The following is a 12,705-nucleotide window of genomic DNA, read 5'->3' as shown; positions in this document are numbered from 1 at the left end:
TAATGGAAAATAATTGCAAAAAAAAAAGTGAAGCATCTGGATGCAATGTGTTTTTCACCAATGGCTGCTGCGAGATGTGAAAAATCCATTAAAACCCGATATTATCCACACGGAAAAAAACCGGACGCAATTGCAAACAAAACGCATTCAACTTGCATGAAAAACCATCCGTTTTCTCCTGAACAGACCCCGACTCATTCTGTACTGCTGTAAAAGCAGCAAGCCAAAAGCAAAATCTATGGTAGCCCCAAAATAAATCAGAAAGTATCAGTTTTTATATACAACAATGACAAAAATCATCAAAAAGAGAACGAACACAGTAGATGGCAATAGAGCAAATACAGAAAAATAACCAGGGCCTGTATTGGGTTAAATGCACAGTCCAGTCCAACGCCCAGTATGTAAATCTCATGCACATGCCACCAATACACATGTAAAGGGCCACAGGGAGGTAATCACCTGCATCTATAGTAACCCCGAGACCAACCACCCCCAGAGGTCATATAATCAAGCCATGTGGTAACCCTCAAATATGACCGCTACCGCTGACCACCTCCGTGCAGGCGTCACCTCTGATGCCTTTGTCAGGACGTCACAAGATTGAGAACCCGAGGTATAAATAGGGAGATAATGGGGGAATATACCTCACACCTGTGCCTGTACATGATATGGTACCAAGCCGCCATGTTGGACCTCCTTATTCACAGCGTGTTCGGGGCCAGCATGAGAAAGTCTGCTGCTTTATTGTTTGTATGCACATATATTTGCACTGGGAACTTCATGGCAGATTGCTAATAGCCATGTTTTGCGCATGTCACTTTCCTCTGTAGTGCTTTGACACATTTTGTATGTGCAGGGTGATATTTGGGGCGTGTATGGTCTCTTGCCTGGTAAGGTGGTGTGGCGCTGCTGTGCGTTGATGTTGGCGTGAGCATGCCACGAATAGGGAGGTCCAACATGGCAGATTTGCACGAGTTCAGGTGTGAGGTATATTCCCCCATTATGTCCCAGTTTATACCATAGGGTTCGCCGAGAGGTGAAACATGAATCAAGGCGTTCAGCACCCGGGGTCATGTTTGTGGGTTATCACCATGCCCACAAGGTATGCATGTCTGACCTCTGAGGTCTCAGTCATAGCAAGGACGGCCGGGGCAAGATACATGCTATAAACAAAGCCAGATCTGTTCTTAAAAAGGATCACATCCTCCAAAACAGCCATTTTCCTAGCAAAGTACCTATTACCTGTGTACTGGGACTGAAGATTATCCCAGTCACATGGAGCAGACAGGCCGCTCATTGTTAGGAAACCAGCTCCGCTCAGACATATACTGGAGGTGGCACGTATGAAAACCACAATATCCCTGGCATCTAACGACCAGAGGAAGATGCCTCCCTGTAAATAGGAGGAACTCAATGGGCCTGGCCTCGTCCCCAGTGGCGTGGTGGGGAGGGCTCCATTACACCATTTATCACAGTGTATGCTCCTGACAGAACTTTGTTGTGATCACTGCAGGATGTGTTAAGACTCCTCCACCACCCCACAGGATTCATCATTGGTGGTCGGCATTGGTGCGCCCCCCCCCCCCCCCCCCAGCTTTGAAGAAACGTGGCCAAACTCGTCTGAATCTGGGACTTCCCTCTGCCCAGTTTACAAAGTGCCCATTGATGGACGGTAATTGGTCTTATGATAGTTCTAAAACTTTCTGCCATTTTGTTCCAAGAAACAAACAAGTGTATGTGTAGAATGTATAATATATATTCTGCAACTTTCTGATACACCATGTTTCAGTTCTTTGCAACTTGCAAGATCTCTGTTTGCTTCCAGTGAATGGGAGAGTTCTTTTGTGAATAAAAATCATAACCTTACAGGAGGTCTGTAAAGAGTGTCGCAGGATGAGGCAGAGGCGGAGTGACACCAAACAGAAGTGCTGAGGCTTCAAATCGCCACCAAACCACAAGAGGAAGGCCGCATGGCACGCTGGTATGACAGCTGCAGAGTCACAAGGCAGGAGGACAATGCAACATCTAAAAGATCAGATGCCGCGCACACACCCTGTATCATCTACACAGAAAGCAGTAACTGGGGGTCATTTATCAAAGACCGGCTTTTACACCACTCAGCCCCTGCGCTGGCGGAGGACACGCCTAATTTATGACGAGACGCAGGCCTAGTCATAAAATCAGGCACATCCTCCAGCAGTCGGTGCCTCTGGAGTGAAACTACTCCTGTCCCTAACTGATATAGTTTGTCGCCAACATTTTTCAAGGCAATTTTTCAGTGACTCCACCAGCAGAATAGTGAGTGCAGCTCTGGAGTATAATACAGGATGTAACTCAGGATCAGTAATGTATGTACACAGTGACTCCACCAGCAGAATAGTCTAGATTATAATCCTACTAGTATATTATCCCAATTACACAAGGTGCAAACAGTTAAACTTCATGACAAACTCCAGCAGAAGTCATGCCCATAGAATATCACTTTCTACAGTAGGAATCAATAGCGAGGGTTGGATAAATCTAGCTTGAAGGGCCTGTGGAGCAGCACTGTGGGTCTCAGCCAGCATGAAATGCTATCCCCATCCACACCGAGGTTCACATGGGATATATGATCTCATTCTCTGACAAAAAGGCCATGAAATACTTTGCTGTCCCTCTCCAGTCACAAAGTAGCAACCGGAACAGATCCTTGCCATGTGCACAGCAAAGAGCACTGCTTGGCAGGCAGCAGCACACCCAAATGCTATCATGGGAAGCAGCGCTGAGCACACGCTTTACGGTCAGCAGCGACAACAGGACCACAGCTAATGATAGGAGAAATACACAAACTGCAAGTTACTTCTACAAGGAAAGAACCAGAGCAAGATGGGGGTAGGACTCCAACAGTAGGGTGGTCACTGCAACACACAAGGAGTATTCTGGATGTCACATTGACCCCCTATCCACAAGACAGAGCTTCGTAGTCCACCCGAGACCCTCAGTGATCACAAGAACAGGGACCCTGTACCCCACAGGGCCCCAGAAGTGAACAGAGGCAGGCTGAGCCTGCGCATTGCCGCTCCATTAATCTCTGTAGGAGTTCCACAGACAGCATGGTCTAGCACCCCCTGCCGCTTCATTCATTTTGGGGGTCTCATTCTCATGATTGATGAGGGTCCCAGCAGTAGGACCCACACCAATCTAATAATTAACCCTTATCTTAACTTATAACTGGAATACCATTTTAAGGGCAAATGCAAACTGCGGATCCACAAAGCACGGATATCGGGCCGTGTGTGTTCTGCATTTTGCTGAACAGTCCTATGCCTGTCCATAAAACCGACAAGAATAGGACATTTTCTATCTTTTTTGTGGGGCTGCAGAATCGACATATGAATGCGGAAAGCTCATAATTTGCAGCCCCATTGAAAACGCCATTTACACAAAACATTTTTGAGCAACTGGCGTTTAAAAAGTTGTAGATCCATTGTTTGCAAGCTTTTAAAGGGTTTCTATCACTTCGTATGACATATTTAGGTGTCAGACACTAGCGATCCGCTAGTGTCTGCTCTGCCCAACCATCCTAATATGATAGGTTTTGGGGCAGCCGTTTTGCTAAAATAACAACTTATATCTATATGCTAATGAGCCTCTAGGTGCTATGGGGGCGTCATTAGCACCTAGAGGCTCCGTCTACCTTCATAAACTGCCGCCGCCCAGCGCGTCCCTCCAGCCCGCCCATCTCCCACTGAATGCGATCCTCTCCGTGCGAGTCTCTGTTCTGCGCATGCGCAATGAATGTCTGACAGCTTCCCTGCTCAGACATCTCCACTGCGCCTGCGCCGATGACATCATAGTGCTCCGAGGAACAGGCGCAGTGGAGATGTCTGAGCAGGGAAGCGGTCAGACATTCACTGCGCATGCGCAGAACAGAGACGCGCACGGAGAGGATCGCATTCAGCGGGAGATGGGCGGGCTGGAGGGACACGCTGGGCGGCGACAGTTTATGAAGGTAGACGGAGCCTCTAGGTGCTAATGACGCCCCCATAGCACCTAGAGGCTCATTAGCATATAGATATAAGTTGTTATTTTAGCAAAACGGCTGCCCCAAAACCTATCATATTAGGATGGTTGGGCAGAGCAGACACTAGCGGATCGCTAGTGTCTGACACCTAAATATGTCATACGAAGTGATAGAAACCCTTTAAATGACAGTTCTTGGGTATAGCACAGGGATCAGCAACCTCTGGCACTCCAGCTCTTCTGAAACTACAACTCCCAGAGTGATCCATTTACTTCTATGGGAGTTAGAAGAACAGCCGAGCACGTGTGCATGCTGGGAGTTGTAGTTTCACAGCAGCTGGAGTGCCGAAGGTTAATAAAATGACCTTCATTCTACTTTTGCCAGCTGAAGGTACGTTCGCATCAGCCGCCTGCCCGACCTGGCACAAATGCCGGCTGGACAAAAACAGCTGTAGGTTGTGGTGGTGTAAAGGAGCTCACACACAGGGGTGAATAGTGCGTACAAAAAATAGTGGTAGGTTGTGGTGGTGTAAAGGAGTTGTATCAAACTCTAGGATTCCTATGAAACTTTCAAGATTCCTCACATTTATTATTTATTGTTTTATATTCTTATATTGATATTTTAATCTTGAAAATTTGTTTAATAATATTTTATTATAAAAAGTCATTTTAAAAGTGTTGGCAATCAGATATCAAGTTTATATTTCACATAATGATATATCACACCAATTGGGACATCTGGGCCAAAAAACGCATGTGTCCCCAAAAAACGCATAAAAAACGCATGGAAACTGTAAGAGAAAAAAAAAAAAAAAAAAAATTATTATTTTTTTTTTTTTTTAAATCAAGGCTGTATAGAATTATCCCTTGATTATGTGGGAGGATTCCCTTGCAAACTGGGAGTAGCATGAACAACAGGTGTCCGAGATTTGGGAAGCAATCAAAGGAATGGATAAAAATGGAGGCAGAGCAGGCAGACACTTGACCACTGAGGGAGAGTGAATCTACCCGTAACGCGTATGGTGAAACAAGTGATGTACCTGCATTGAAAAGCCTCCGATAATACTGTATGGCCATACAGAAGAAAATCTCTACAGTAAAGGATTAACTATTCTTATCGTCGAAAGCTGCACCAAAGGAAATTGCGGAACAGAGTGGCAACTCCTGCGATCTTTGGAACTCCTGCGAAATTTAAACCAGCTTGCTGTATGGAGCGACTGAATAAGCCGGCAAATATTTAAAGCTCCATTGAAGCAATAGGGAGACAGCAGACGCTAGACGGTAAGCCAAACATCGATTTAAAGTTTTCTCCAATCCAAAGCTCATATCGAGCTTAAAAGGATATGCTATAAGAGACTTTTCACATTATCAGGATTCCTGTGGACACTTTATGAACATATTGCGCTCCCAGTGAATACACCTACAACATTTTCAGTGACATTCAGTTTCCCAAATTGGGATAGAGCGCTAGAAGATAATACCCCCTCTTCCCAAATAACAGCATATACTTGAAGTTTCTTGGTGTGATATATATTATTGAATTTATCGACACTATTGAGTCATATGAATATAGTGTTGATCATATCTACCACAATATGTGACTGTAATGTTGTATATTATTGCTACATTGTTCTTATAAATTTTATTACTTGTATTTTATGGGGATATAATAAATATTTTCTGCACATGTCAATTTGGTTGCCAAGTGTATGAGTGCTCGCTCATTACTCTATTACTATAAAAACAGCTGTGTTTATGCCGGAAAGTGTCCGGACCCCCTTATATTGGAAGGGGATCCGGCGGTGAATTACAGGATCTGGCAATGCCGGATCATGCGAAATCTGGCACGCTGCTCTCTGCTGGATGTGCTGCCGCAGATGGAGCGTACCCTAAAAATTATACCCATTTATTTATTTTTTTCTCCAGACTGATACAATGTGTAGGAGCAGGTAAAAAGTAACAAACATAAGCACAGGATAGATCTACGCTGAGGATTGTAACAATACTTCAGCTTTAGAAATACAAGGTCTACAGACAGGTTTAAACTTTCCATACTCCAAAAGCAAGCAGAGATCTTGAAGTAGTGTGGAAATTAAACACAAAGTACATTATGTTTCACACGGACTGTACTGTGCAGCCAGCACAGGCAGAAAGGCTGCACTAGAACCCATGGTCATTACAGGTCAGGCATCAGCAGGGGCGCAGGGTTTTTGGGGGGGGCAGCAGCAGCTATGGGCTCTGTGCACAAACTAGGTTTAGTGCTTCCTTTTCCAAGACGAGGGAATATTTTCACTGCAAACATGAATGCTTGCTCACAGCACAAGAAGAATGTGCGGCCGGACAAAGCGCGAGACGACAGCAAACACGGACCTTGTTAAAGGGGTCATCGGGTCTTACTGCATTAAAGACTAAACGTTGTATAATGAAAACTGCAGTCCTCACCAATTTCAGTACCAGTGCTTGCTGTCTGTATACAGAAAGCTGCACTGTACTCCCAATAATTGGGTAAAAGCCTCAGTGCACCAACCAACTTGCCCCAGCGGTAAAAAAAAATTTAAAAAAACGATAGCACTCAGAAAGGTTACTCTCTCACTGTAAGTAAACGTGTAAAAGTTTGCACATTAAATCACTTTTTTTTACTGAAGAATAGAGCCCATGATGTAACCCAACGAGTTGCAGGAGCGGCGGAAGCGCTCCTCTAGTCACGGTGCCCGGGTCCTTCATTCATTGTTCTGGGGTAATGAGGAAACCAACATCTGCTTCACTTCCTTCAGCACTTCCAGGTCCTCTTGGAATGAGGTCACCGGTACACACGGCACTACGTCCTTACAACAATACCAGAGGGGGAGCAACATATTCTAGGTGATGCCAACACCTAGTTATTAGGAACTACCCCTTAAAGCCTAAATGGGGCAGAAGAGGGCTCAGAAAAGCATCTACTGTTCCATTCAGTGCAATCTATAGTCAGCTGACATTGTACAACTGGTGAGGAGCAGTTACCCAACACGTCTACAGGTGGCGCCAGCATAAAGAGTGGCTCACAACCCGTTACAGCTCCTACCCATCCACTACCAGGCTGCCAGCTATGGTAGTCTGACACACAGACTACTTTTGTTCACAGTAAGCATGTTTTTCAGCGCTGCCCGCTTGTGTGCCATGTTTGCCTGGCAGCACGTTCAGCAACCGAATTTGAGCGCCCCCCACAGAGAGCGATAATGGAAAGAGTCAGTGCCAAGCATCTTCATTATCTCGCAAGGTTAGGAGTAGAAGTTACAAGCGAGCGCAATTCTGACACTTCTCAAAAAGGGAGCATAACCTGTAAATTGCAGGAAAATGAGTGCTATAGGTGTGAAGGACCATGCTGGACAGCATCTGGCATGTAGTCTGCATGGCAACAACCTGCCATGCCAAGTGACAGGCAGCAGGGTCACCCAGCAGCCAGGGCGACACTGACAATACTGTAGCGTATTAACTATAGGCTGCTTCCAGGATTAAGAAAACATGGCACCTTCCTTCCAAAAACAGCACCACCCTGCTGCACAGGTTGTGTGTGGTATTACAGCTCTGCCTCACCGACTGCATATGGAGCTGTGCCGCAATTCCAGACACAACCCGTGGACAGGAGTGGTGCTGTTTCTGGAAGAAAGCAGACATGTTTTTCTAATGCTGGACAACCCCATCAATAAAAAGTTCTCATGCAAAAAATGTCCCAAGAGTGGATTCATTTTATCCGGCATATTCCTCTCCTCTGCCACGCGGTAACGCTGCATACTTTCAGACACCCTAACAAATTCATTACCCTATACCCCCCAATGAAACTCTGCCCTCTACTGCGCTGTGGCAGCCCAGACATGTGACAACAGGATTTCTGTGTACATAGGAGGACAATAGAAAATTCTGTAAAAATGAGAGAAAAGTGTTGCACAATTTGCAAAACCCTATTTGACACTTCGAGAAAGTTGCTAGAATGCTGGATTCGCACGTGGAGTTTCAGTAACAAATGTAAGAAAATAGATTACATGTATTTGAGAGCAGTGAAGAGGTTAAGGGCACAGGCTGGAACTCTGCCAACCAGGTGAGCCGCCGTACGTTATTCCCTTCTGCTGGCCCTTTAAGTGGTGCATTATAATAGACAAAAAAAAAAAGGAAAGGAAGTGGCAGGTATAAACAGCGGGTGAGTGCGTTCTACAATTAGCATAATCAGAGCCCTGCACTATAATTAGCAGCGGCTAAGCTAGTGCCAGGCTGTAGGTCGTATCTGGTGGACAGGTATGTACCACATTCACCACCATAAAGGAATTAGTCACGGGAAGAGGCCGAGGTTCAGTTTCCGTCTTATGTTCGTACATCTGGATGCTGTGGATCTCACACAAAGAGGGGGACAAAACTAGTGCTACGAAAATAATAATAATAATAATAATAATGATGATGATGAAGCAGTTGCCCAAAACAACCAATCAGATTGATCCTTTCATTTTTCCCAAATGGGCTTTTAAAATAGAAAGGTGGAATCTAACTGGTTGCTATGGGCAACTAAGCCAGTTTTCCTTAGCACCCCTCCAGTTTGAACCTAGCCGTAGCACTCATCCTCTCCGGGACACCGGTGGGGTGTGCTTAGTCCAGTGGTCTTGGCCGAATTTCGCAGTGGAAGGTATTCAGAAAAAAACATTTTATCAGTTTTCAGTATGACTTCCGTATAAAGCGTCACCGGAAAACTAGGAACTTACTGACCTGGTGGCATAAGGCCTGGACACTTGTCATCACAGGGACCAGGGTAACAGTTACATGGCGTGGGTGGGGAGGGGGACAGGCCGCTAGGCCCATCTTATTTATCATTTTCTAAGCCTAAAACAGGCGTAGAAAATGGTCTAAATGTAAGACGGCATAGAAACGGTCTTACATTTAGACATGGCAGTGGACCCGCCAAAGTTATATAGAGTCCTGCGCCTCTTCATAACTATGGCAGATGCACTCGTCACGAGAGGCAGGAGGGCCCCAGGGAGGTCACGTTCCCTTTGAACTCTATGACTGACAGTGGCTTTCTAATTCCAGGTGTGACATCTCTCCACCACCCGAGGTGCTGAATCACACAGTGAAGCTCAGGCCTCGCTGTGCGGCACCGAAACAAAATGCCCCCGTTACCAACTCAAGTCTGCACTAGACTTCAGCAGGCCAACTACTTATTGAGCAGTTTGGGAGAATACATCTTACTCTTGACAGCCATCAAGCAACATGAGGTTATGGCGGTATGCTGAAACTTGGCTTCTCAGGAGTGACACTACAACTCCCAGCATGCCACAAGAAACACAGATGAGTCAGACCCTACTGCCATTTGTGCAACTTCCACTTTTGTCACCACCAGATGCTGGGCCTCAGACTGAGCTTCACTCCTGTCACCAACAAAGCAAGCACAGCCTCGAAACTGTTGATACTGGGTCACACTGGTCACTACACAAGAAACTGGTCAGCCACAGACAGAGGGCCTCACCTCAGACTTCAAGTGCCCATACCATCCCAGACACTGAGCACCACAGTGTAGATCCTGGTCCTTTTATACCCAAGTCGTCACAGTGGTCCCAGTTGCTATATCTGGAGTCACCAATATCATAGGTCTTCCCCCTGTCGTCTCAGACATGTGTACAGTATGGACCCCCTGGTGCCGATAGTTTTACCTCCCTTCACAGACATTGGGCCCCCCCGGTCTCCGCTACACCTCCTGTACAGAGGGCCCCCGTCTCCGCTACACCTCCTGTACAGAGGGCCCCCCCCCCCGTCTCCGCTACACCTCCTGTACAGAGGGCCCCCGTCTCCGCTACACCTCCTGTACAGAGGGCCCCCCCCCCCCCGTCTCCGCTACACCTCCTGAACAGAGGGCCCCCCCCCCCCCCGCTACACCTCCTGAACAGAGGGCCCCCCCCCCCCCCCGTCTCCGCTACACCTCCTGTACAGAGGGCCCCCCCCCCCGTCTCCGCTACACCTCCTGTACAGAGGGCCCCCCCCCCCGTCTCCGCTACACCTCCTGTACAGAGGGCCCCCCCCCCGTCTCCGCTACACCTCCTGTACAGAGGGCCCCCCCCCCCCGTCTCCGCTACACCTCCTGTACAGAGGGCCCCCCCCCCCCGTCTCCGCTACACCTCCTGTACAGAGGGCCCCCCCCCCGTCTCCGCTACACCTCCTGTACAGAGGGGGCCCCCTGTCTCCGCTACACCTCCTGTACAGAGAGTGGCCCCCCTTCTCCACTACAGCCCCTGTACAGAAGGGGGCCCCCCTTCTCCAATACACTACACCTCCTGTACAGAGAGTGGCCCCCCTTCTCCACTACAGCCCCTGTACAGAGAGTGGCCCCCCTTCTCCACTACACCTCCTGTACAGAGAGTGGCCCCCCTTCTCCACTACACCTCCTGTACAGAGAGTGGCCCCCCTTCTCCACTACACCTCCTGTACAGAGAGTGGCCCCCCTTCTCCACTACAGCCCCTGTACAGAAGGGGGCCCCCCTTCTCCACTACACTACACCCCCTGTACACCCCCCCTCCCCCCCATCTCCACTAGGCCTCACTGCTGGCGCCACCCCAGCGCTCCTCTCACCTGCAGCTCGCACCAGGCCACCTCCACTGTTGTCTCCGTGTCCAGCCCCTTGTACACGGTCTTGAAGGATCCTCTCCCGATCTCTATGTCAAACTTGAGGAAGCGTCCGTCCGGGGAAAAGCCCACCGCCTTGGTCTCCAGCTCCTCGTTATCATCCAGGTGTCTCTCCTCGGGAACAGAGCGGGGCAGCCGGGACTCCGGGGCCTCTGGAGGAGCCGGCGGCGGGGCTGCGGCCTCTACCGTGTCCTGGACGTTGTCTACTGCCTCCTCAGGCCGGGGCAGCACGGGCACCACCGGGAGGCAGACCACGGACTCCGGCGGGGAGATGCACTGGTTGGAGGGAAGCTCCAGGGCCGTGGCATTGGAGTCGCAGATGACACTGCGGCGGAAGAAGCGGTGCTCGGCCTTGTCCTTATCCATGGTGTGCCGGCGGCGGCGGAATTCCTCAGGCCGACTGTCCGCCTCTTCCCTCGGTGGCGCCAGCGAGGTATCCGAGCTGGAGCCATTAGCAGGCCGCGGCGGGGCGAGGAACATGGTCGTGTCAGGTAAGGACGTGGTGGGGTTCTAGTCTCAGCTGAGCCGGAGGTCTGGACCCTGAGCGGGCAGCGGGCTGTGAGTCGGCTCCCACGGCCGGAGCTCACAGGCCATGCTGAGACACGGACATGAGACTAGGCGGCTGCGGTCCTGAAAGGCGTACGCTTTCCCTTCACACTTTTAGTCAAATGGCGCACAGCCCCGACAAACTGACACACTCAGAGCGCCTAGACATGCCCCTGCTGGCTAGCCACGCCTACTAACAAAAGCTGCCGCGCCCACCACATGTAACAGTCCCGACACGCCTTCGCTTTCAAGCTGTAAAACCGTTCTTGAGGAGGACCACGCCCAATGTTTAGTTTTGTGCTCCGATAACCCCGCCCACGCATGTAACCACACCCACCCTAGGCAATTTCTATCAAACCCATGAGCGTTCAAGCCTTGACTGAAGTACGCATGCGTCTAAGGTCTCCGTCGCCTATGGGGAAATGACGTCACATCAACCCCTAGGGCGTGATGGGAATTGTAGTCTGTGGAGGCTTGAGGCCTGGAGGTTTTTGATGGAAAGGGCGGTTAAACGTGCCTATGCTCTGTCCTATAAAAATTGTTGCACAATAGCTGTATACTGATGAATCATGGCTGAGCTATTCATATTAACATGTGTACCAGGGTTCTCATAGGTGTTAGAATGGAAGGAAGCACATGTGCTCTGCAGAAGAAAATGTGACTTTGTAACCAGGAGATAGGAGTGTATACAGCCTGTCCAGATGCCACAGCCACCCCATAAATAGCACTGTGAGCTGCAGTACCCCATAACGGGGTCAGGTGGGGGCGTGGTAGTTCCATGCTGGACGCTCATCTAATGCCACCGTACATTGCACATGTAACCCACATAAAGCATCTTTCTCCTGTCACTCCCTCGCCACTTCCACGTAGCGAGCACGGTGCAAAAATGACCATTCGACAAAATATTGCCGTCCAGGCGTTAAAAAAGTTGCATAACCCTGGCATTCTTAAAGGGTTTTTTGTCAAGTTTACAAGTTATCCACAGGATAGGGGATAAACTAAGTGATCGCTGCACTGTCGCTCCATTTATTCTCTATGAAAGTGTCCGAGATAGCCAACGTGGCCCTGAAGGTGTGCACAGCTCTGAGCGGCTCCAGCTGCTGATTTTAAAGGGACCTGTCACCAAAACCAGCTGACAGGCCAGGCAGTGTACTCACGCCCGAACCTGACGTCTCATTGTAGTCCTTTCGGCTCGCACGCAGTATGTGGCTGGAGATTGCTGGTCTGCGCATCTGCCCGGTGATCTCCAGCCATGTACTGCACATGTAGAAAACATAGAAAACAAGGTTCCAAATGGTTACTCCTACTGCGATCGCTGCAGGTTTCAGGTGAAATGGTTCCCGTTCACACCAAGTTCAAAGTCAAGAAGAAAAACTGTGCTGCTCTCAATCAACAGAATCAGATCTAGCTAGTCCGAAATACGTGAAACGTTTTCTGATTTAGTAAATCACTGGTTTGTTAGGAGTGGACTCCAAACGAATCACTGCTCCTATATCCTGTATTCGACCAGAAAAGGG

The 12,705-nt window shown here is 48.8% G+C and overlaps 1 protein-coding gene across 6 annotated transcripts in view; it reads right to left on the bottom strand.

Annotated features, from left to right (window-relative positions):
* Positions 1-11,363, bottom strand: part of WNK1 (WNK lysine deficient protein kinase 1) — a 143,105-nt gene extending 131,742 nt beyond the window's left edge. For 4 of the 6 annotated variants that reach the window (XM_040436448.1, XM_040436463.1, XM_040436454.1 and 1 more), the window contains exon 1: positions 10,589-11,363. In XM_040436448.1, coding sequence (XP_040292382.1) covers positions 10,589-11,122 — 534 coding nt within the window. In that variant the 5' untranslated portion in view covers positions 11,123-11,363. The remainder of the gene's footprint in view (positions 1-10,588) is intronic. The other 2 variants (XM_040436480.1, XM_040436505.1) reach the window with 2 other exon arrangements.
* Between the last annotated feature and the right edge of the window lie 1,342 nt (positions 11,364-12,705).

This window comes from Bufo bufo, chromosome 1, assembly GCF_905171765.1.
Source record: "Bufo bufo chromosome 1, aBufBuf1.1, whole genome shotgun sequence".
Lineage (NCBI taxonomy): Eukaryota > Metazoa > Chordata > Amphibia > Anura > Bufonidae > Bufo > Bufo bufo.
Note: the sequence above shows the minus strand (reverse complement) of the source record. Positions and strands in the feature narration are given on the sequence as shown.